This window comes from Myotis myotis, unplaced genomic scaffold, assembly GCF_014108235.1.
Source record: "Myotis myotis isolate mMyoMyo1 unplaced genomic scaffold, mMyoMyo1.p scaffold_m19_p_8, whole genome shotgun sequence".
NCBI classification, from domain to species: Eukaryota; Metazoa; Chordata; class Mammalia; order Chiroptera; family Vespertilionidae; genus Myotis; species Myotis myotis.
Window position 1 is genome coordinate 957,742 of NW_023416390.1, and position 24,781 is coordinate 982,522.

Sequence of the window (24,781 nt, forward strand, 5' to 3'; positions counted from 1 at the left end):
CATGTCCACCAACATTAGGCGACAAACTCTTAGATTACACTTGTTTCTTCCTATACGACTTTCATTAGCCTTTTCCAATTTCTTCTATCCTGCAAAGAAGTACACAGTTCTTCCCTCTCCCCCGCTTTTCCTGGACCCAGCAGCCCTGATGCTACCACACTGACGACCCCGTGTCCTCTTTCTGTAGACCTGGCCCTGCCCTGCCGCTCACATTCAAGCCCCACATACACTCAACTGCCTGGGACTTTAAAATGCCAACCTGATGCCCTTGTTACAAGGAAATAATGCCCCTGAGGACAGGGGGGGTCTGGACAGTAGGGTGACCCTGATCCGCTGCACATTTTTCTTCGTTATCAAAGCCCCTGGTCTCATGGTGCTCGTTCAGAGGACGACTAGGTGTGTCCAGGTATATAGTCTGTGGCCTGGAAAACGAGAAAAAAAATGTATAGGACTGTGCTCCCTGCCCTGCCGCCCACAGAACTCAGTCTCAGGGTTGGTAAATATGTTACCGAGGGCTTTCTGTTTTCATACCCAAATAACTGAGTTTCTCGTGGGCTGGGACACTAATTTCATCTCCTTTGTCCTAAACTTTTTGGACCAATCCTTTCTGGCTCAAAACGTTCCTGTTCCATGTGGGTTCTCATCATGGCCCTAGCATGTGACTTGGTAGTCTTCACTTATGTACAAGGACTCTCTCAGGAGTAAAAGAGTGTGAGCAGACTGTGGTGTAACACTACTCAAAATCAGTTTTTAATTATCAGTAGAATTTTCTGTCACAAATATTACCCTTAGTTGCCAGCTCTCTTTGCTGAAGTCATTTATAGACCAAAGAAAGCAGGTAAAGGCTATGTCAACCAAACAATTACCCCATCCTCTATCCTCTAAGGGGGAGAAAAGCCATCCTAAACATAAAACTTACAAATAAAGAAGCAGACATAGTGAGCTCTGCTAAGACATGTCACCTGTACCAATCTGGGTACCAATACAGTCTCTCTCCACACAGAGGACAGAAAGGCAGAAGACAGTGAATTAGATCAGAAAACCAGGCGACTGTCAGCCACACTCCGGGCTTTACTTTCTGCTCTGAGGTGACAAATTCCCAGCACTCGAGGCCACACACAGTAACAAATCTCACAGCCACACAGAATGACTTCGGATTTTCTCAACCACCGGTTCCCTCCACTAACACAGAAAATCAAAATGGACTGTTTTAATTTCCTAAGAAGGCAGTTTCTATATATCATTACATATTCCTTTAGGGCACTATTTTCTGGAAACGGACTTCCACGTTGCAAAGGCATGTTGAGGCCAACGATGATTAACTTGTCAGTTTAGAGGCTCTGTGGCATCATCAAAGGCTACAAGCGTGGGGAACTCTAATTTAACCATCGATGTCTTTGGACTGTCTTTCGATGTGGAGAACGGAAAGTGGGGTTCGATGAGGGAGATGAGAGAAGAGTGGAGATGTATGTTCTAAACATTCTTTTGAAAAACATGTGTCCAAAGAACCAGGAGCAGAAGGATAAGGATCAAAATCAAAACGTTCACAATTTTGTATTAGTCTTTTAAAAATCAAAATTAGATAATAACAGGTTTTTATTGGGGAAAGAAAAGGTTACTCTATGGTTCCTTATCTGGAATTTTTGAAAAATAGATGATCACGGCTACTTCTGTTACAAAACTTTAGAAGTAAGTGGATAAAAAGTAAAATACCAAGTTTAAGAAAAAAGGACCTGTTATAGACCTTCTATACTTTGAAGTAAGTTATGGTAGATTAATATGACCTCTGAGTGTAAAAGAAGTTATGATAGACACCAAGTATTTCTCAAAATTTCCATTTGGTCCTTAAAATGCTGCTAACATACAAGTGAGTGATAGGGAAGGAAACAGTATTTAAATTGAAAACTATAAATCCTATTAACATGGCTCTAAGACCACAGAACCATAGAAAAAGGGATGGAGGCACTTGTTTTTAATATTCTTTGTCACTTCAATTGCAGCCTGTTGGCCGAAATTCCTTTCAGAACATAAGAAAGCCTGATATCACCAAGGTGGAGCTTTTAAAAGACGTTCAGAACAAACAAGATCTTCTCATCCGATTAGTAGTTCATGATATTGAAGGTGAGTCAGAAAGTCACATGGGAGAGGAGCCGACCACTGATGACTATGAATTTGTTCTGAGAGAGGACATCAGAGAAGCAAGCTGTGATCTATTTGAGGACGAAGCTACGGAGGCAGATATGGAAAGCCCGGAGGCCACTGGGAAGCCTCCAGGAGGACCGACGGGGAAGGAAGTGAAGTGGCCCGCCGCCGAGCTGGACCAGCCCACCGGCTCCTCCATCCTGGCTGTCACCGACTCCTTCTGGGGGAATGAGCCGCAGTGTGAGGTGAGTGAGAACCAGGGCTGCCGGTGACCTGACATGTATGGGAAAGGGAGAGATCTTCAGAAATTCTGTCCAGAATACTCCTTCATTAGGCAGAGGAGAACACTAAAGTGGTTCCTGTCACTCGGGAGCCTGGTGATGTTCATAGGATAAGAGCAATGATGAACATAAAACCAGCGAAGCCATAAAACTCAACCGAGGGAACGCAGGTCACAGAAGGAGACCTGGGTTAGTTAGAGGCCCCGGGAGGACATAAAATGGAAACCATGTGGGAGAAATGAAAGCTAATTATTTATATCTATTACTTAATAGACTCCAGCCTTTATTGTATTTTAGCTAATACCCATTGAAGATTCTATGTAGAAAAGCCTTATGCAGGTAGGATATAACCAGAGGAAGGGCCAAGGTAGGAAGAAAATAAAAGATCCACACAAATTCAGATGATCTAGGTTTGAATTGAAAATTATTTGAGGAAATAATGGCTCAAAACATCCCTAATTTGGGAAATTAAATAGACATGCAGGTCTAGGAAGCCCAGAGAGCTGAATGGAAGACCTGAAACAATAAAATTCCTTGACACCTCCTTGACATCAGCCTAGATGTTATTGTGGATCTGACTACAAATGCAAAGGAAACAAAGTAAAAAAAAAAAGGAAAAAATAAACAAAAGGGACTACAACAAAATAAAAGACTTCTGTACAGTGAAGGAAACCATTGCTAAAACAAAAAGACAGCCCAGCCAGCATGGCTCAGTGGTTGAGCATGGACCTATGAACCAGGAGGTCATAGTTCGATTCTCGGTCAGGGCACATGCCCAGGTTGTGGGCTCAATCCCCAGTAGGAGGTGTGCAGAAGGCAGCTGATCAATGATTCTCTCTCATCATTGATGTTTCTATCTCTCCCTCTCCTTCTCCCTGCCTCTCTGAAATCAATAAAAAGGAAGACAACCCACTGAATGGGAAAAGATATTTGCAAATCATACATCCAACAAGGGGTTAATATTCAAACATATATAAAGAACTCATGCAACAATAAGAAAATAACCCAACTGAAAATGGACAGAGGATCAGAATAGACATTTTTCAAAAGAAGATATGCAAACGGGCAATAGGTACATGAAAAGATGTTCAACATCACTATTTATTAGGGAATTTCAAATCTAAACCACACACCTGTAGAATGGCTATTATAAAAAAGATAAGAAATAATAAATGTTGGGGAGAACGTGGAGAAAATATAACCCTTTGTATACTGTCGATAGGACTGTAAGTTGATGCAGCCACATGGAAAACAGTATGGAGGTTCCTCAAAATATTAAGAATAGAACAACCACATAACCCAGCTGTTGTTCCACTTCTGGATATTTATCTGAAGAATATGAAAACACTAATTTGAAAAGATAGACGCACCCCCTATATTCATGCAGCTCTGTTTACAGTAGCCAAGATACAGAAGCAACCCAAGTGCCCAACCATGAATGCAGAGAGAAGTTGTGGCTACATATATATGGATACTATTCAGTAATAAAAAATAATGAAATCTTGCCATTTTGACAAAATGGATGGACCTTAAAGGTGTAATGTGAAATGAAATAAGTCAGAAAGAGAAAGATAAATAACATGTGATTTCACACATGTGAAAATTTAAAAAAAAAATTAAAAGCAAAAGAAAAAACATAAAGAAACCTAATAGATGCAGAGAACAGATAGGTGGTGACCAGAAGTTAAGAGGGTAGGACTGGGGACAGGGGTCAAAGGGGTCAATTGGATGGTAATGGAGAGTAACTAGACTTTTGGGGGTGATCACTTTTTAGTGTATACACATGTTGAATTACAATGTTGTATACGTGAAACTTGCATAATAATATTTTTAAAGACATGTTATTGTATAACATTAGCAAAAGTCAAAATATATTGTGAGTAATGTTCCCAGTCATAATAGCCTTTTTGGAGATTCAGAATAAAGGTACTCTCATAAAAGGGATGGCCATGAAACTCACATATGACTTCCCAGCAAGCAGATGAGAGTGCCACTCACAGTGACTGACCTGGTAGCTTCTGAGTTGACCGGGATTATATCTACTCCCTTTATTTTTGAAGCCAGTAAAACCTGATTAAAATACTAGTGAAGTGCAGAAGTGGAAAGCTAATATTCTTCAAACATCGTGCAAGGTTTACCTTTAAAACCCATTCAAACTCCTACATTAAAATACCGTCTTCCCTGAGCCACTGCCCACGGATTCCATTGGAAAGAGACATTTTAATCAGAAAGATGGGTTCGTCCATCTTCCAATAATCCCTCAGGCGCGCCCTCACGCTGTGCATGTGAGTGCCTGACGCCTGGGTTCCTCTTTGCAGAAAGGAGACAGGGAGTCCACGGAGCCGATCCATCACCTCATACACAGGATTATGAGCACGTCGTCCTACAACCAGGAGGACCTGGGCTCACCTGCCAGGTACGTGGCCGCAAAGCAGCACGGGAGGAGCCATCGGAGGGGAAGGGCTGGGTCGGGAGAACGGGCCCTGGTAGAGCCACCATGGCGCCATGGCTCAGTCCCAGGCCTTCCCTCGGCCTCCTTCCCTCCAGGAGCCCCCACGGTGGCTGCTCCCAAAGGCCGCCCCTTCCCACATGACCCCCATGTTGATTCCCCGGGGCCTCTACGTGTCTGGGATCACGATGTCCGAGTGTCTTGTTTCCCTTCGTTACTTGTTCTCACCGGGGAGATAGGCGCCTGGTCCCAGGGGCTCTGCGGCGCCTGCCGAGGGTTCCCGCTCAGTCCCCAAGTGACCGCACGCCCCTGCGACCGCCTGTAAGAACCGCCCGGGGGAGAGGGCCGTGCGGGCTGGAGGCGCCGAGGTAACGGCTAGGAGCACGGGAGTTGGCTGAGCGACGGGCAGGATGGGCAGCAGCTGCACGAGGAGGAGACGCCCACGTCAGGCTGACCACGGAGGACAGAGCACAGCTGTTATGAGTTAGACCTGCCATCTAACCGATAGCCTGGCCTGAAGCGGTTCGAGTTTATCTAAAACAGTTCTAGGTGCACACACGGGCGTGCGCTGCAAGAGGCTGCGTTCTCCGTTGTGGGAGCGCAGTGGGTAGGAGGAGAGAGAGATTCCTGTTGCATTTCCCACCCCCAGCACGAGGGAACCGTTTCCTCCTGACACTGACACCCAGGCCACCTGGGGAGGTTTGCTCCTGGACCACGCTTGCCTTTTATTCCCACACGATGATTCCTTAAACACACATACTTAGTCACACAAGCACCTCTCTCCTGCTGGTAGCCAAGAGGAGGACCCGGGCACGGAGCGAACCAAATCAAAGCCAAGTTAGGGCAGGATGGGAGCGGGAAACTGCGGGCCTTTGTTTGCCAGGCAGACAGCTGCCGACACAGCGACGTCACAGGAGTCCGGAGCCCTGCCCAGGGCCAGCAGCGACCAAGTGAAAGCCCAGTGAGCGAGGGAGCGAGAGCCACATTCACCCTGGAGGGAGATCCCACAGGGTGCACGCGCCCTTCCCCGGCGCGCTCTGCACCAGGCGTGGCCCATGGCCCGGTTGGGTAGAAAGAGCCCAAATCCCAGTTCCTCCCTTGGGGTGGGAAGGGTAGGTTTCCACTTGTCGGCAATATCCCGGCCTATCCATAGACGTTCTGAGGGACGGAAGGTGCTCCCCCGTCTCCCCTGAACAGAAGCACAGCCGGGGGTGGTGGCTGGATGGTCTAGGCCTGGACACCCCAAATCAGTGGATGGGGGCCCCAGGCAGGAACATCCCGGGGGCAGCCGGTGCCTGCCCACCTGAGAGCAAGGGGCGGGCCATCGGCCGAGGAACACACTAGCATTCCTAAGGTCCTGTGTGAGGGACACACTAGCACTCCTAAGGTCCTGCGAAGAGATACGATAACAACTCTTGGGAAAGAAAACATTTAAAAGTCGATCAGCGAGGTGGAGGGAGGGAGCACAAAAAATAGGCCCTTGCACGTTGCTGTTGGGAATTTAAAATGGTACAGTCGCTGTGAAAAACAGTATGACAGTTTCGCAAAAAAACTAAATGTGGAGCTACTGTACGACCCAGAGAGCCCACGTCTGGGTGTGCACCCCACAGGACTGAAAACAGGGGCGCCCAGAGTTCTTGCCCAGCAGCGTTGTGCACAATCCAGATCTAGGAGCCACCCCATTGGGGGACGGTGGAGACAGAAAACGTGGTGCACGCAGGCACGAGGCTCGGATTCAGCCTGTAACAGGGAGGAGGTCGGGGCACGCTACAACACGTGTGACCTGAAGACACTGCCAAGTCCGTCACGAGAGGACAGACCCCACATGATTCCACGTCCATGAGACACTTCATGGTCACACTGGAAGTGGAAGAGCAGCTCCAGGGGGTGAGGCGAGAGGAAAGTGGGTGTTAGTAGCTGAAGGGTGTGGGGTACCAGCTGGGGAAGATGAAAACGTCCTGGAGAGGATGGTGGTGACGTCTGCCCGGCAACGTGAACGGGCTCAGGCACGAACCGTCCCTCACGGCAGGTCTCAGTGTTACACGGTGTGTGGGGTGGACTTCACCAACATTAGTAAAGTGGGGGGAGTCCGTTGAGAAATCACGGCTACCCGTTCGGAAACGCAGGGATCTGGTATGTCGCGTTCTCTTCACGGGAAGAACGGCTGACAGCTGTCCTTTCGCTGAGTAATCCCTCCCCCGGTCGATACCCAGACCATGAAATTCTCCTTTTCCTTTCCTTTCAGTGAGACCAAGGACTGTGCCCCAGACCCGCCTGCTAAAGTATCAGACGGTGAGATTTATTTTTTTAACTTAAATTAGAAAGTATTCAAAAGAGGACTTTGTCTACTGCTTTGATCAATAGTTTAGTTATCAAATCTGCAATTGATCCTTTTTTCTTAATTTCTCTTTATTGTTGAAAGTATTCCAGATGCCCCATTTTTCCCCATTGACTGCCGTCCACCCCACACGGGCCCCTCCCGGGCCTCCGCCGCCCTGCTGCCTGGGCCGTGGGCTGTGCGCATATGCATAGAAGCTCCCGAGTTTGGTTTTGGTGTGGTTTTTGTTTTTTGCTGTGAGCCTGAACTACTTCTGGAAATATGATCCTACATCCCTCAGGTGTCCAAATGAGCCAGTCAGCTTGTCTTGTCTGAACTGCTATCACATTTTCTTAATGATTTCGATGAGGATTATGATGCTGTGAATCGACATTTACCGTGGGAGACCTAGCCTCAAAATGAGGGTATATCACACCATAGTTTCTATCCGACCCAGAACCCAGGACACTAGGATTTAACAATTTTTTGAGAGGTTATTTTTCCTGTGGCTTAGCACTACAAAAATGGACACCCCCCCCAAAAAAAAGAGGGGTGAGAGGATTTTAGAGCTAAGTTTATTTGCTGACATCATAATCTAACTAGAATGGAACTCTCTTTTTTTTTCAAAACACACTTTTATTGATTTCAGAGGAAGGGAAAGGGAGAGAGAGAAACATTAATGATGAGAGAGAATCATGGATCAGCTGCTTCCTGCATGCCCCACACTGGGGATCGAGCCCACAATCTGAACATATGCCCTGACCAGGAATCCAACTGTGACCTCCTGGTTCATAGGTCAATGCTCAACCACTGAGCAACACCAGCCAGGCATCACTTTTTCTTTTTTTCAATCTCTCAGTACCAACTCCTTAGAACATCTGTGACGATGTTTTGGTTCTCTGTTTATTGAATTCTCAGAGAATCAATATAGTTCTAACAGCCCTGCCTGGTGCTGCTCAATGGTTAGAGCGCCCAAGGGTCAGGGATTTGATTCCTGGTCAAGGGCATGCACCGTGGCTGCAGGTTCAATCCCCAGCCCTGGTTGGGGCAAGTGTGGGAGGCAAGGAATCATGTGTGTGTGTGTCTCTCTCTCTGCCTCCCCCCTACCCTTTCCACTCTCTCTAGAAACCAATAGAAAAAGTATCCTCGAGTGAGGATTAACAAAAATTATATATACATTTCTAACGGGGGTAGCAGGTGCAAGAGACAAAGCACTATGCTTACTGCTATGCGGCCTTGACACTCGCCACAGGTTCCCCGGGCTTTTCACACATGCAACCGCTCAGGGAGTTGGAGAAATCTGCCCTCGTGGCAAGGGAAGTGGGAATCACGTGCATAGGATGGCCCACAGCGTGGCAGTTAGTGGCCAGAAGCCCATGAACACACCATAAGCGGCAGGCGTGGCCACAATCACTGGCACAGGCCCTTTCGGGGAGTCAGAGGCTGCAGAGCCAGACGGGAACACTTAAGGCAACGCCGTCCTGCTCTCATGAGGACTCTCAGGTGCAGGGGGGATGGCGCGGCCAAGGGCACTTCTAGCCGGAGGCAGCATGCAGTCTAGACCCCGCCATCTTGTGTGTGTGTGTGTGGCTTCCTTCCTGTGCTGTTGCAATGCTCACGCTTACAATCTTACGCCCTTAGCAGTGCTGCAGCCGCCCAGCTCAATCACGCACTCACTCACTCATCACGGACTGACCACGCATCCCCCCGTGTCACACCCCGTGTGCGAGCAAACCTGACAGGTCGCTGCACTCACAGACTTTCCATTGCAACACGGGGCAGGGTCTCAAAGGCTAAGAACATTGAATGAGCCCTTCCCATCTCATCAGGGACAAACACCAAAGACACTGCAATGGCTTGCAAATCCCGACTTCATCCGGACATGACCCCAAACCCCCTGCTACCTCCGCCTCCTCTGACTCCCCTCACGGCACCCTCGCTCCAGCCTCACAGCATCGCCCAATCCTCACCTTCAACCGCACTCACAAGCCACCTCAGTGAGGCTGTGGACGAAACCCTTGGAAACGGTAGCCTCATCGCCACCATGGCACTCCCTGCCCCACTCTGCTCGTCCCTCTCCCTGGCGTCCCTCTCCCTGGCGCTGGTGACTACCTGGCTGGCAACTGAGCTTTTCACTGTCTCCTTGTAGAACGTGAGCTCACAGCTGTTTTCCCAACAGCCCAAGACAGGCACGTAGGAGGAGGAGGAGGCCTTTGGTACAACAGGGAGGCGATGGGAGTAACGGGGGGGGGGGGGGGGGGGGGGGGCGCGAGCATTCTGGCTCGGGGAAGCGGAGACTGAGGGCCTGGTAGATACTCAAGCTGAGCTGTCACCACAGGAACAGGATATTTAGGTCTGGAGTTCAACGGGCGGTCAGGGCTGAAGACACGCATGCTTAGTTTGTAGGAGGTACACAAGGAAACCTCAAACCATTTAACTCTGAACACTGAGGTCCTGCACCTCTTTATCGAAGAGTAAGACGTGTACAAAGCTTTAAGGGAAAGGGCAAGAGATGTCCACCACCCAGGTAGCCAAGATTTTGCCATTTTCAGACAAAAATGTTAAAGCTGTGCTTATAGAAACACCCGTGAAGTAACAGCACATACACTAGAATCGCATGGGAAGCAGCTGCTCTCCACAGTCTGCAGTCTGCTCGCTCCGCTCAGACCCAGGGAGCACCCGCTCCCTGCTGCGGGCTCAGGATTCTCCGCTCTGCTTCTCGCACCTTAGAGATACGCGGCATTTACCTTTTGATCTGTTTTTATTGATTTTGGGAGAGGGAGAGAGAGGGAGAGAGAGGGGGGGGAGAGGGAGGGAGGGAGAGAGAGAGAGAGAGAGAGAGAGAGAGAGAGAGAGAGAGAGAGAGAGACATGGGGGTGAGAGAGAATCATGGACCGGCTGCCTCCTGCACGCCCCACACTGGGGATGGAGCCCGCAACCCACGCCTGTGCCCTGACCGGGAATCGAACCCTGACCTCCCGGTTCATAGGTCGATGCTCAACGGCTGAGCCACGCTGGCAGGCTTAATGCTCGCCTGCTTCCCTGGGACCACTCTGAGTTAGGCAGCCTCCCTGCACACACTGAACGCTGGCTGACCAGGGGAGCTCAGCTCACCAGGCTTTTCGGGGAGTTTTCTGCTGGAAGAAGAAAGGCACTCTTTGCATCCCTGACGGGTTCAGGAGGGAGAATGCTGCCACAAGAGTCCGGGGGCTGGACCCGAGCCCACCGTGGCCACTCTCTGCTCCTGGGAGCCCAGCAGGGCCTCTGACCTCGTCAATAGTCACGGAGTCCAAAGTGGAGACCTCCTCCTCCTCGTTCCCTTCGCAGAAAAAGCACCTCTGAGGGTGACCGTCAGCCCCTAGAGTGTGTCCGCGTCAAGGCCTGACCTCTAACAGTGCAGCCGGTGGGCAGCGTGAGGATGTCTGAGAAATGCCACGTTGCTTTTCTGCTTTGTCCACAGAAGCCACCAGGCCCAGAGCTTCCAAGCAGGGGTCCAAGATGCTGGCCCGGGTCACGTCGGTTCTGTCCAAGGTGTTTTCTCGCACCAGCAGCAGCGCGTCCAAAGCTGCGTCGTCCCCGCCCCAGGCTGAGCGCTGAGACTTTTATACCCGAGACTTCTAGACTCACCTCCCGTTGAAAATAAAGTGATTTTTGCAGCAAAACCCCGTGTGAGCGTAGATGCTTTGTAGAGCATGGAGCCAAGGTGAAGGGCAAGAGAAAGGAAGCGGGCGTGGCTGAGGGAGGGTCGGGGAGCTTCTCTGAGGGCCCCTTGGGCCCAGGAGGGGCTGGCGCTGCGATCCCCTGGAGCCTGGAGAGGAGACCGGACGTGGCCGGAGGGCCCCCTCAGCCCCGGGCACAACAGCACGTGAACCTGAAGGTTTTCCTGTAAATGTGTAGAGGTATTTGTATCAAAATAGTTAACAAACTGAGGTGAAACTGGAGCGGAGTCTGCGACCCTGCTATGAAACTGCCTGTTCACCGTTAAAGTGGATGTGGATGTGCAAATCAGAGTATTTCCACCATACAGAAGAAACCGGCTTTCCACCTGAAGATAGAACTTCGTCCCTTCATACTAGTGATACACCTCCTAGGCAACAAGACCCAAATGTGGCTAAAGCACCACAGAGAAGTAAGTAATCACTCTGCATAAACTACTAGAGATGCATAAAATGACCCCTGGGACTGACAAATACCCTTTCAGACACAATATCTTTGTGGATAAAATACCATCAAAAAGTCATGGGTCAGTAAAGTTATTAAAACCTTATGTAAATATTTTAACATGAAAATAGATAGCAAGGCTCTATTTATAAAAATAATAAAAAGTAAAGAGAAAATTTAACAAGATGGAGAGCTAATACAGTGATAAAAGAGCCCTGGCCGGTGTTGCTCAGTGGCTAGAGCATCAGCCTGCGGACTGAAGGGTCCCGGGTTCGATACTGGTCAAGGGTGTGTACCTTGGTTGTGGGCTCCATCCCCAGTAGGGGGAAGAAATTTTTCAAAATCAGTTAACATGGTACTTTGTGATTTTAGACCGTTTGCCCCTAAAATCTAAGGATCTTGTTTAAAAGATCCAAAAAGGCGAACAAAACAGAAAGAGTCCACCACATCACTGCCAGCCCAACACCGACTCAGGAATTTTAAGAAATGTGGTATCTTCTTTTGGATCTAAAATTTTCTTGGTAGGAGCCAGCGCTAAAAATTGAAGCATCTGAGAAAATTCTGTTTTGCCAAATTGCATTTTCTTTAACAAAATCAGTGAGGTTGGGACAGGACGCTCCAGAGAAAAAGATGTGACTATAGAGTAAAATGCTTACATTCCAATGAGAATGAAGTTATTCAATTAGTAATTTAGTCAATTCGTAATAATCCCAAACATTATTTAACATTGACTCCTAATCAGATAACCACCAATCCTCTTCTTAAAAACTAAATTATCTAAATCAACTGCTTAGTCATTTTTTTCTTCTTTGTTCGTTATTGTTGTTGTTAATCTTTACCTGAGGGTATTTTTCCATTGATTTTTAGAGAGAGTGAGAGGGGGAAAGACAGAGGGAGAGAGAGACATTAATGTGAGAGAGACACATTGATTGGTTGCCTCCCACAGGAGCCCGGACCAGAGCCTGCAACCGAGGTACATGCCCTTGACTGGAATTGAACCCGGGACCTTTCAGTGCGCAGGCCGACACTCTAGCCACAGAACCAAACCAACTAGGGCCTGTTGAGTCACTTAATAAATATATTTTATCTTTCACTTTATGCCCAGAATTGTTCCATAAAATATAAATTCAGAAATATACATTCAAAGGCCCTGCCTTTAGAACTTGTAAAATAATGTCTATAATTCAGAGTGCTGCGGGCACTCGCAGGGCAGGAGGGAAGGACTGCCGTCAGCCTCGCTGGACATCTGGGTGAAACGTCACCAGCAGCAGATGTGCAAACACACAGGATGTTTTCCATTAATGAACGGCGCAGCACACAGTCAGTCTACACGGGATTCGTGCAGAATTGCTGTGCCCTGTTTGTCACTAACTGCATAGTAATGTTGGCGAGACGCAATATTTTCACATAACATGTGGTAATGGGAGGGTTTTTTTAAAGGGGAAGTAATACTTTGGGGGAAATAATTGACCAACCATCTGTAGAACCAATACCAGCTGACTATGTCTTTCCTGGGCTGGTGGCTCAGCTGGTTGGCGGGTCGTCCTGTACAGGAAAGGATGCAGGTTAGAGTTCCCGTCAGGGCACATGCCTGGGCTCTGGGTGGGCGGGACACATACAGAAGGCAACCGATCAATGTTGCTTCTCTCTCTCTCTCTCTCTCTCTCTCTCTCTCTCTCTCTCTCTCCCGCCCCACCACCACCCTTGCCTCTCCCTCCCTCATTTTTCTCTCTAAAATCAATGAAAACATATCCTCAGGTGAGGATTAAATAAAAATTAGTATGCCCTTTAAATATTTTGTTTGAATACTTTGTTTCAGTGTTTTATTTATTCTGTATCTGGCCTTATTTTTTATAAATCCAGTTTACTTAAATCCTCTTTAAGCCTTATTCTTTTCCATTTTTGCTTTTAACTTAGTATTTGAAGACATTGTAACTTCAAATAAAAAATCAAAAAAGTAAAAAAAAAAAAAAAAAAAAAAAAAAGTCCTAATTGCGGCATAGAAACTGAAGCTCTGAAACAAAAGTGAATTCCGCCCTCGAATGACAGTGACTTCAGATGCGCCCATGTGACGGGTGCCCCCCACCTCCTTCTGGAGCCGTTAGTACCAAAGGGCTGCAGCCAGACCCCAGAGCATCAGACCCGTTTCCGGTGAGACGGTGAGACAGTGAGATGGTGAGACGGGGGCAGAGGAAGCCCCCTCCCTCCTGCCGCTCCCCCGAGGTCAGGCCTGGCCTCAGCTGCCATCACTTGAGGTCCCCAGCCATGGAGGCACCGAGGTGGGTGGTGGTCACCTTCCCTTTCCATCACCTGGTGCTGCACAGCTTCGGCCACGGACAGTGAGGACAATCCCCCTGCCAGCGCCGCCGGGGGGATAGTCAGTCATGAAAGGGACGCACCAGGGAAGCCGGCTGATGGGTCCACCCCGCTCTACCCTCCAGCCGCAACCTGCTGCTTTCTGACCAGTCGCCTTGGAAACGCTCCGGGAGGTGTTGTCAGAGCTGAACCGGTTCCCTCTGAAGCGATGGAGCAGGACAGGGTGCGGTCAGCTCCCCGGCGAACCCCCCGAGGTGACACACAGAGGTCCTGTGCGCGATGCCGCCCCAAGGCGGGTAGTGTAGGGAGAATTCCTCCTTTGCTCCAGCAGAAGCGTGGAGCGCGGTGTTGCTGTGACTGTTGATTCCCGGTTTCATTACAAAATCACCGCCTGGTAATTCAGCCAGGAGCCCACCGAGAGGGTCTGGACCACAGGGCAGGGGGCGTCCCCGCGCTGCCATTCTTGGGGAGGTGCTCATGGAGAAATTTTTTAAACTATTTGCGTTTTTTGTTTGTTTTTAATTTATCTCTATTGTTGAAAGAATTACAGATGTCCCGGTTTTTCCCCCATTGACCCCCTCCAGCCCACCCCCACCCCAGGCCTCCCACCCTACTGTCTGTGTCCTTGGGTGATGCACACATCATGCAAGGTCTTTGGCTGATCTCTCCCCTCCCCTCGTCCCACCCGTCCCTCTGAGATGCCTCAGTCTGTCTGCTCCTGCTCCCTTGCCCCTGGATCTATTTTGTCTTTGGGCTCTAGTTCCTGCGTCTGCAGAACTCCGTCTTGTCCTGCTTCAGGTGCACATGGTCGCAGCTCAGCAACCGCTAGCTGGTCACCCCTGACAGAGACACTGACAACGGGCTTCCCGACAGTTGGGAACACCGTCCGGGGAGGCGTCCACTGCCACTCTCCAGGTTTCATACGAGAGCAGACCAGCGGCACAGTCAGACCCTGGAGGACTGGGTTCTCACTGAGTCTTCTGGCTGCCCGGGAACCACCCTCCTCCCATCTTGGTTCCTGTCCTGATCAGCATCTTCCTCCGCTTGTCCTCCTCCCCTGCTCCTCGACGCGCCTCAGCCATCTTCCTCATCATCACCTCCCCCCGCAGAAAGGAGTCAGCGGTTATGAATTTCTAGGCATGTGCCAGGTCTGTTATTTTACAGTCATTCTCTAAGCATTTCTCACAATAACTCAGGAAATGTGGTATAATTTTATCCCATCTTACAGAGGAGGACACTAAAGCTTTCAAGGGGCTAGGTACGTTTTCCAAAGTCTTTGAGCTAAGCAATAAAAACAGAGCTGACTGATTTTTTTTACATGCTAACTGTTAAAAAAAACAAAAACAAAATTAGCTTTGTTGTGACATAATTTTCAGACCATAATACAATTCACCCATTTAGGGTGTACAATTCAATGGTTTGTGTATATTATATTATTTTTTACTATTTTAATGTTTTTATTGATGAGAGAGAGAGAGAGAGAGAGAGAGAGAGAGAGAAGGATAACCATCAGTTGGCTGCCTGCTGCATGTGCCCTGACAGCGAATAGAACCGGCGGCCAATGGGTGCATGGGATGACGCTCAACCACTGACCCACACTGGCCAGGGCTACGTTATTTTTAATTGTGGTAAAATATAACAAAATTTACCATTCTGGCCACTTTTTTAATGTATAATTCAGTGACATTTATTATACTTACAGTGTTATACAACCATCAATACTCTCTACTTATAAAACACTCTTATGGCCCCAAGTAGAAACTCTGAAACCATGAAATAGACTTCACATGCCTCGGCCCTGGCAGTGGCAACCTCTAATTTACTATGAATTCTGTCAGTGGATGTGCCTCGTCCAGACGTTTCCCGTGAACGAGGCCGCGCAGCCTTTGTGCTTTGCGTGGGGCTCCTCTCATGCAGCAGAATGGGTTCGAGGCTCCTCCACGGGGAGCATGTGATCAAACTGCATCCTTTCCGTGGCTGAAAATCCTCCCATTTAGTGTGCGTGCTGTGCTGTGTCTCACTCATCTATTCATATTCTGATGGGCACTTGGGGTGCTTCCACCCCGAGACTATACGAATAATGTTGCAGTGAACACCGATGAACAAATGTTTGTTCAAGCACCTGCTCTCAGCGCTTTGGGAACACTCGGAGAGTGGCCGGGTTCTGTGGTAAGTCTGTGCTGTTCACTGGGAATCCCCAGAGCATTTTCCATAGCAGCTGCATCGTCTGGCATTCCCTCAGCACAGGAGCGAGGGCGCCCGCTCCACAGCACTGAAAGCACTTAATCTTTCTCTCTCCCTTTTTATAATGATAACCATTCTCCTGGGTGTGACGTGGAATCTCACTGTGGTTTTGATTTGAATTTCCCTAATGAGCAATGGCACTGCACCTCATTTCATGGTCTTCTTAGACATTCGTATATCTCCTTTGGCAAAATGTATATTCAAGCTCTTTGTTCATGTTTCAATTGTATTGCTTGTCTTTTGTTGTTAATTTATATTAGTTCTTTTATATTCTAGGTATTATGTCCTTTTCAGATATATGATTTGAAAATATTTCCTCCTATCCTATAGGTTGTCTTCACACTTTTCTGATAATGTCTTTTGATGCACTAATTTTAAAATGTTGATGTAGTACAATTCTTCTTTGTTGTTGCTGTTCATACTTCTGGTATGATATCTAAGAATCCATTGCCAAATCCAAGGCATGAAGATTTACTCCTATGTTTTCTACAAAGAACTTTGTGGTTTTAGCTCTATATTTAGGTCGTGGATCATTCTGAATTATTTTCTGCATAGAGTGTGACTCAGTGGCCCAACTTTATTCTTTTGTACGTGAAAATCCCAGCACCATCTTTTGAAGAGACTTTATTTTGCTAATTCAGTGAAATTGGTGCCCTTGTCAAAAATTAATTGGCATGAATATATGACTCATTTCTGACCTTTCAATGATATTCTACTATTTATATGCCTGTTCCCATGCCTGTATCACAGAGTTTTGATTACATCGCTTTGTGGTAAGTTCTGAAATCAGGACGTGTATATCCTCCAACAGTGTCCTTTCTCAAGAGTGCTTGGCAATTTGGGGCTTCTTGCCATGTCATTTAAACTTGAGGATCAGCTTTTTTCATTTCGGGGGGGGGGGGGGCATTGGTATTATGATGTGGATTGTGTTAATTCCGTAGATCATTGTGTAGAAATGACATCTTGACAATATTGTCTTCCTCTCCAAGCAAGTTACTTTGTGGATGTCAACAGAATGATTCTCGAGTTTATATGGAAAAGATAAAGGTCCAAAATGGCCAACGCAACATTGAAGAAGAAAGTCAGAGAACAGAAATTACATTCTCTAAAGCTATGGAGCAATCAAGGCCATGCAGGACTGTTGAAAATACAAATAGATCAATGGGACGGAATAGATAACCCAGAGGAGACCCAGACAGACACAGTCAGCTGACCTCTGACCGAGGGACGCAGACAATGGAAAAGGCACCACCTTTTCAACAAATGCTGGAGAGCAAGTGAGTGTCTGTGCGAACCCATGGATCTCGACCGTGACCTGGGACCCCTCACAAAAATCGACTCAAAATGGATCGCAGACCTCAACGCAAAACCCAAAACTATAAAATTCTAAAAAAACACACAGGAGGAAAATCCAGGTTACTGTGGATCTGGACAATATTTTTGAAAGTGGATTTCATTACATTTAAAACTCTCTGCAAAAGACACTGCTCAGACTGGACGGAAATAGTGGCAAAACAAATATCTGATAGAGGACATGAATCAAAATATAAAAATAACTCTCAAAAGTCAACAAGAAGCCACCCAATTAAAAAGTGGGGAGATTACAAAAGACTCCTCACCTGAAGATACACAGGTGACAGATGCACATGTTAAAACGCTTCACATCGTATGTCATGAATTGTGAATTAAGCAAAAATGAGGTCCCACCCACCACACAAGCTGCTGCATACTTTGTTTAATTCTTGAAGCCACCTGGCGGTGGTATTCTGTTGTGGCAGCACACACAGACTCACACAGACCCCGATTAAATATTGGGATGTGTGGGGAGCACATGGGAATACATACGTACAAAAGGAAGAGGGGCTCCCCTACCGGACTGACAGTGAATAAAAGAGGGTGAGATCACTGTGTGCTTACAAAGAGGGCCCCGCCTGCCAATGCCTTAACGCCCCCCCTAAACGTCTGTTTTTCACCAAGGTCTTCAGCGACTCAATCTATAATGAACACCATTATCCAAGACATCACCGAGAATTAAACAGAACTTGAGCATCGTGTGCACAGGACCACAGCCATCCTGCTGCAGTTTGGGTTCCCAGCCCAGGGGGACACCTGTGATGAGCACAAAAAGGTTTTTTGTCCAAACACATTGTGCAGTGACCTCCAGCCCTGGCCTGACCTTCCCAAGGCCCTGCAGGTAGGTGTCCTCCATGTCTCTGTGGGAGCAGCCGTGGCTGCGTGGGAGGGTCCGGGCCAAGATGTGGAACCTGATTCAGATCAGCCAGTGAACGCTTCCTCGGAGTAACTTAGGGTCAGAACTCAGAGTCCAAGAACCCGTCTGAGTGCTTCTTGAAAAGCAAAAAAGGAAACTCAAAAGCTGGGAAAGAGTGGGCGCTCACGGTGGGTGATTGCAGGTGAAGCTGATGCTCAGAGGTAAAGGGCAGCGGGCAGCCTGCAAAGAAGCCCCCTGACACACACACACACACCACACACACACCCCTACACACACACACACACCACACACATACCTACACACACACACCACACACACACCCCTACACACACACACCACACACACACCCCTACACACACACCCCTACACACACACCACACACATACACCCCTACACACACACACACACACACACTCCACACACACACACACACCCGCCATGCTCCAGCCCTGTCTCAATTCCCTGGCCTCCACTTCCCTCTGTTTCGGGGAGAGCTTTATGTCAGGGTCCTTAAACAAGGTCCCGTTTTACAAGGCACCGCAGAGGTTCTTTTGAATGTATAGCCTAAGCAGTCTTACTTCGCCCAGTCCCACTGTTACCTGTGAAGAGTTTTCCAAATAACAATGGCAGGGCCCCAGGGGACCCAGCTTGAGGGCCAGTGGGGAGAATGAGGATGCTAGCCTTTTTGCCACCTTGTGCAGGGCCTCGCATGTGATTCTGACGTGCAGCCAGGGTGGAACCACCCTGTGCTATAGGTAAACATGGAACAAAAGGCGGCCCGTAACCCATGCTGCAGGGGTGTTGGGTTTCATTCATACATTGGCCATGAGTCTCTAAACGAGACATCAGCGTGCTTGCAAAGGACATGTCCAATGCTTGCGCTATGCAAAAGTCATGAATGAAGAGCAAGGGGGACTGTTTCTTTACGGAACGTGCACTGACCTCAACCTTCAGGTGCCTTTCAGCATGACAGTTTAGAAAACGTTAACCTCTTCCTCTTATTGGTGATCGCTTAGGTAAAGATGACATAATTTGAGGTTAAATGAAAGGCTCAAACTGTTCAAGTCATGCAAATAAATTGTAAATTAGGATTAGCTTCTTGAAATATTAAGACCTTATGACTGAAATTTTCATTTGATTTATTGCCAGATAAATCCATCCTGTGTAAGTTCCGTGTATCTGCTCTGGGCCATTCTCTGAATTATATGCCATCCCTCATCCTGATGTTACTAAAACAGCATAAACCTCTACTGATAAAGACAATGCATTTTAAATGCTGCTGCTGATATTCTGTTTATATTTCCATGCACATCAGAAGAGAGTCCTAAAAATTAGCAATATTTAAGCAACATATTGACCACTGTACACTGTGATCCCCGGGAGGGGGGGGGGGGACAGAAATGGGTGATGAGTTTTCTCCACTAATTTACTTATCACTCATAACAACCGTCTTAATATGAGGAAACATGTAGAGACGTTATGTACAAGCCTAGACCCGTACCAGCTCTCAATCCAAGGCCACCCACTTCCATTTGCGCCTGTAGTTGAGCCTCACGGAGGTCTGTACGGCATAAAAGCCAACATCTGTTCTGGTTGGTAAGAACAGGAGACACTGTTGCTTTTCCTTCCTTGCACTTCATAACCCTGAATTCCAATCCCATTTTCCATGCTCTTGTAGAAATTCAATAATTTTTTTGAAATGTTAAGATCCCTCAAAAATTTTCCTCTATCAGACAGATATAATCACTGTTTATAAGTTTCAATCAACTTACAAGACTTGAATGCACAGTTCACCAACTAGCACTGATTTGGGAGCCAGAAGGTAGGAGTGTATCTTCCCGATGAGAGGAGTCACCACCTCCCAGGGCCAGCCTTCAGCCTGCAGGCTCAGAAATAAGATGTTCAGCCCAGCCAGCGTGGCTCAGTGGTTGAGCATCAACCTATGAACCAGGAGGTCACGGTTCGATTCCCAGTCAGGGTACTTGCCCCATTGCCAGCTTCATCCCCAGTGTGGGGCGTGCAGGAGGCAGCTGATCCATGATTCCCTCTCATCATTGATGCTTCTATCTCTCTCTCCTTCTCCCTTCCTCTCTGAAATCAATAAAAATGTATTTAAAAAGAAAACGAAATAAGATGATCACTTGCTGGGTACTCTTTTCAAGTTTATCAATCATAAGCATTTCTATGTTTATCAACTGCTTATTCAATTTTTGTCCCATTTTTTGCAGTGTCAGCATTTTCTCATTGATTTGTAATAATACTGTATCATAAATCTTTACCACATAACTTGCCAATATTTTTCTCAATTTTTTATTTTTCTTTGATTTGCTATTTACTTTCACAGCTGCAAGGACTGTGTAACTGACTTCAGGCAGGTCACTTAACCTCTCTTTTTATTTTAAATATCAAAGAGAGGACGAGAGAGGGAGAGAGAGAAACATCAATGATGAGAGAATCAGTGATCGGCTGCCTCATGCACACCCCACTCTGGGGAGCGAGTCCATAGCTCGGGCATGCGCCCTTGTTCTTCCCGTCGTTCTCCTCAGCTGTTCTCAGTGTTTTCTCTGCTGCTCCCCCTGTGGCCACAAACAGCTTCCCTGGGCTGGGACCTTCCATGCTGACAGGACAACATGTGGGGAATAAACACGTCTATTCTCATGTTTTTTACTAAGAGTAAGGATCTTATTGTCCACAAATCATGCCACATGCCTGTTCAGGAGAGCATAGCAGAGGGAATGGGGGGGCCTCCGGGGGCCTGAGAAGGAGAGGGGCTCCCTGCACACCGTGAGGGCTCTGCGTGAAAGAAACGGGGAGGAGGAGAGTCTGCTGAATGCCATGCGAACGTTGAACAATGTCCATCACGTCAACCACTATTTTATTTAAGGAAACATTTATCGAATACCTATCATGTTCCAGGCTCTATGTATTAGGCATCGGAAATAAAACCAAAAACAGGAAAAGTGAGGTCTCTGCTCTCATAGCAACAATTTGTTAATGAAAAAAAAAAAGCAAATGTTAATTTAAAAGTATGAAAAATAATATTAAATACAGTGGACACTATAAAGAAAAGTACGTAGATATAAGATATATTTTAAACAGATCATAGTATCTGCTGACAGACAGATGTGGATGGTGAGAGCAAGGTAGGAAGCGGGCATGACTGTGCTGACTGAGGCGGTAAAGCGTGGGGGGCCCGTGTGGGGGTAGAAGTGGGGGCGGATGAGAGTTCTGCTTTGGCCACTGTGCTCGGAGGTGGGCGGGAGAAAGAGGAGATACTGGACACATGAACCCGGAGTCCCAGGGAGCATCTGTAATGGATGATCACATAGTCAGTCCATAGAATAACCTCTGATTCTCCGGGTATTTATTTTTAAAAATAGAGATGATGGGAATGCCAAGTAGTACAGCCATCTTGGAAGCCGTGTGGGCCACTTCTTACAAAGCTAAACACACTCTCGCCAAACACTCCAGCAACAGTGCTCGCTGGCATTTACCAGGAGGCACTGGACACTGGACCGTACACACGCCTGCACGGGGGTGGCCACGGGAGTGTTATTCACAATCGCCAGAACTTGGGAGCAACCAAGATGTCCTTCCGTAGGCGAGTGGGTGAGCCGAGGGGGATGCCGCATCCAGACAATGAGATGTTCTCCAACACGAAGAAGAAATGAGCTGTTTGTCCGTGCGATGCTCGGGAGGAAACCTCAATGCGCCTCACGGGGTGAAAGAAGCAATGCAGAAAGGCTGTGTGCCGCCTGGTTCCAACCATACGACACTTTGGAAAAGGCAAACTATGGAGACCTTCAAAATCACGGTGGTGGCCAGGGCTTTGGGGTGGAGCGGGAGGATGAATAGCGGGGCAGAGGATTGAGGGCAGTGAAACTGTTCTGTGTGATGCAATAATGGCGGGTACATGTCATTGTATGTCTTCCAAAGTCCACAGAATGTGCAGCACCAAGAGCACGCCCTGTGTCTGCTCTAGGCTTTGGATTGTACTGGGGTCAAGGCTCATCATCGCAGCGGAGGCACCGCTGATGGGCAGGTCAGTGGTTGAGGAGGCTGTGGATGTGGGGGCAGGGGGACGGGGACATTGTGAGACTTTCTGTGCAATTCTTCTGGGAGACAAAAACTGCTCTAAAAGTACATCTTCTTTTAAAAGTTGCCGGAAGATATTTTAAAAAATAGACTTGGCAGACAGAGCTGTGATAATCCCAAATCATACAGAGGAAGCCCTACCTCTCCATCGTGCTTCGCTGAGGTAAGCGAGAACTCCACAGAAAACTGATGGCAGGAAGGGAAACCACGGAGCGCCGGCTGAAATGTTATCTCCCAAATGGAGTTATCAGTAGATGTGCTCTCCCTTTAAAAATTACAAGCATCGTAGGTTCATCAGCCCTGTTTCCAGCAAATGTGCTCTTTCTTTTTCTCATTTCCAAGGAGCCTTGGGGGCTTCATATGAATGGCTTTTGCAGAATGTGCCCAGCTAATTCCTTTCTTACTGACACGCAATGACCCAAAATGTGACCCGGTGTGCTTCCGAAGAGGCTGCCCTTTTCCTTGCAATGATGCATAACGCTGGCTAATTATGTTGCTGTATCAGGTTTCTCATAAGGAGACAACTTAATGGGAAATTATAATTCTTTCCAATAACTCGAGATTTAAAAATTAAATTTTAAAAATGCCTAAGAACTTAACTCCATGAAGCTGACTACAAATCAAACATACAGTCTGGTGGACAGGGCGCCATACTAGATGTCTTTTGAAATATTCTAGCATGCAAAGGCATAAGCTGTATGAAGACCATGCATATAAAGAAGAAGCAACATTTAAGAAATTTACTAGGAATTTAGACAAGGGGGCCCAGCCAGCGTGGCTCAGTGGTTGAGCATCAACCTATGAAACACAGGCCATGGTTCAATTCTTGGTGAGGGCACATGCCCAGGTTGCAGACTGGATCCCCATTGTGGGGCGTGCAGGAGGCAACCAATCCATGCTTCTCTCTCATCATTGATGTTTCTATCTCTCTCCCTCTCCCTTCCTCTCTGAAATCAATAAAAATATCTTTCAAAATTAAAAAAAAAAAAGAATTTAGAAAAGGGGGAGTGGGCTTTGCATCTGTAATCTCAATTACTGATAACATGACAACAAGAATGTGTATTTGTCTGCAAGTATGTAATAAAAGGAACCAGAGTGGGAAGGGAAAAACTTCAAGAAGATGATAAAGGACAGAGTGAGTGATTATTAATACGATTTTGGTAGATCTGGGTTTGTGCATTTAGATCACTATTTGTAACTTAATGGTTAAAACTATGTGGGTGTAAATATGTACATCAAGGTCAATCATTAAAGTCACAGCAAAGCTCTACGGTACTTGTGGTTTTCGTTACCTGGGACTAGAGGAAACAGATAAAGAATGTCCATAGCCAACGTGCGAATTTGATTTGCAATATCTACAAACCTGGGCGTTGTATATTTTGTAGCCATGCATCAGAATCTTAAATTGACCTTCTACCAAGATGGAAACTTAGGGAGCTTACTTTTCTTTACAGTCTTGGGAAATTTCTGTATCTTTATGAGCTTTCTCAGTGGAAATGTTTTGTTGTTGTCGTCAAATCATGTTGCTTGTGATGCTATTTGTTCCTTTTCTTTGACATACTCTTTCCCATCCTTCTTGATAAGTGAATTTGTTTCTCCCCAAGAGCTCAACAGAAACACGGTTGAGTTTAAATTTTAATTCTTATGTAGCAAAGTACTTCTATATGTTTATAGTGATAACTCTGTGTTTTATACTTAAAAAGTGACATCTCTAAATATTTAAATACACACCTGTATAACGTGTTAATATGTCATTCAGTTGAAAACAACCCATGAAACACATATAAGTAGAATGCTTGAACTAATGCATAAATATCAATGTGAATTTATATAAACACTGAGTTGAATTCAGATAGAAAATTATTTCTCACAAATAATAAAAAGTAATGTAAATCAATTTTCAGGGCATTTGATTCTGAAGAAATAAACTTTTTCCACAACATATAATGTAGTTACAATGGGTTATAAAATATATTGCATACACCCAAACATCATAAAAATGTGCCATTACTTCAAAACAAATTAAAAAATTATAGGTCGAAACCCTGGAAAGGCATTTGATTATAGTGATTTACTTGTAAAAGTACCAGGGAGGCAATTTCTAGACCATGAAACAAAGCTGGGTAGCCAAGTTGAACTGAGAAAGAGAAACTGCAATTTGACATGTTCAAGGAGACTTAAAAGGGTCCAGATGAAGTAGTATGGTTCAACTAATCCTAAAGGGATCCTACTCGGGCCTGGCTTCGCAGATCTTAAGAACTGGCTATCGTATATAATAAAAATTACCTACAATAACTTAAATACATGGTCAAACAAAGAAAAATACTTTTTAAAGGAAGACAACAAAATCCAGGCAAGACAACTCTCAATGTCCAACATACAGTAAAAATTATGTCCAAAAACAGAACAATATAAGCCATTTCCTAAAGAAAAGTCAGCAAGTAGGAAAACTCAGGAATGACAAAGGTGCTTATACTAGCAGAAAAGGGCTTTCAAAAAATTTTTTTAAATAGATTCCATATGTTCAAGAAGATAGAGAAATTAAT

General features: G+C 46.6%; 1 protein-coding gene across 1 annotated transcript in view; it reads left to right on the top strand.

Annotated features, from left to right (window-relative positions):
- The window catches only part of FSIP2 (fibrous sheath interacting protein 2), a 52,375-nt gene extending 41,589 nt beyond the window's left edge, over window positions 1-10,786 (top strand). The window contains exons 12-15 of the mRNA XM_036319551.1: window positions 2,001-2,387; window positions 4,742-4,839; window positions 7,118-7,164; window positions 10,650-10,786. Coding sequence (XP_036175444.1) covers window positions 2,001-2,387; window positions 4,742-4,839; window positions 7,118-7,164; window positions 10,650-10,786 — 669 coding nt within the window. The remainder of the gene's footprint in view (window positions 1-2,000; window positions 2,388-4,741; window positions 4,840-7,117; window positions 7,165-10,649) is intronic.
- The last annotated feature ends 13,995 nt before the right edge of the window (window positions 10,787-24,781 follow it).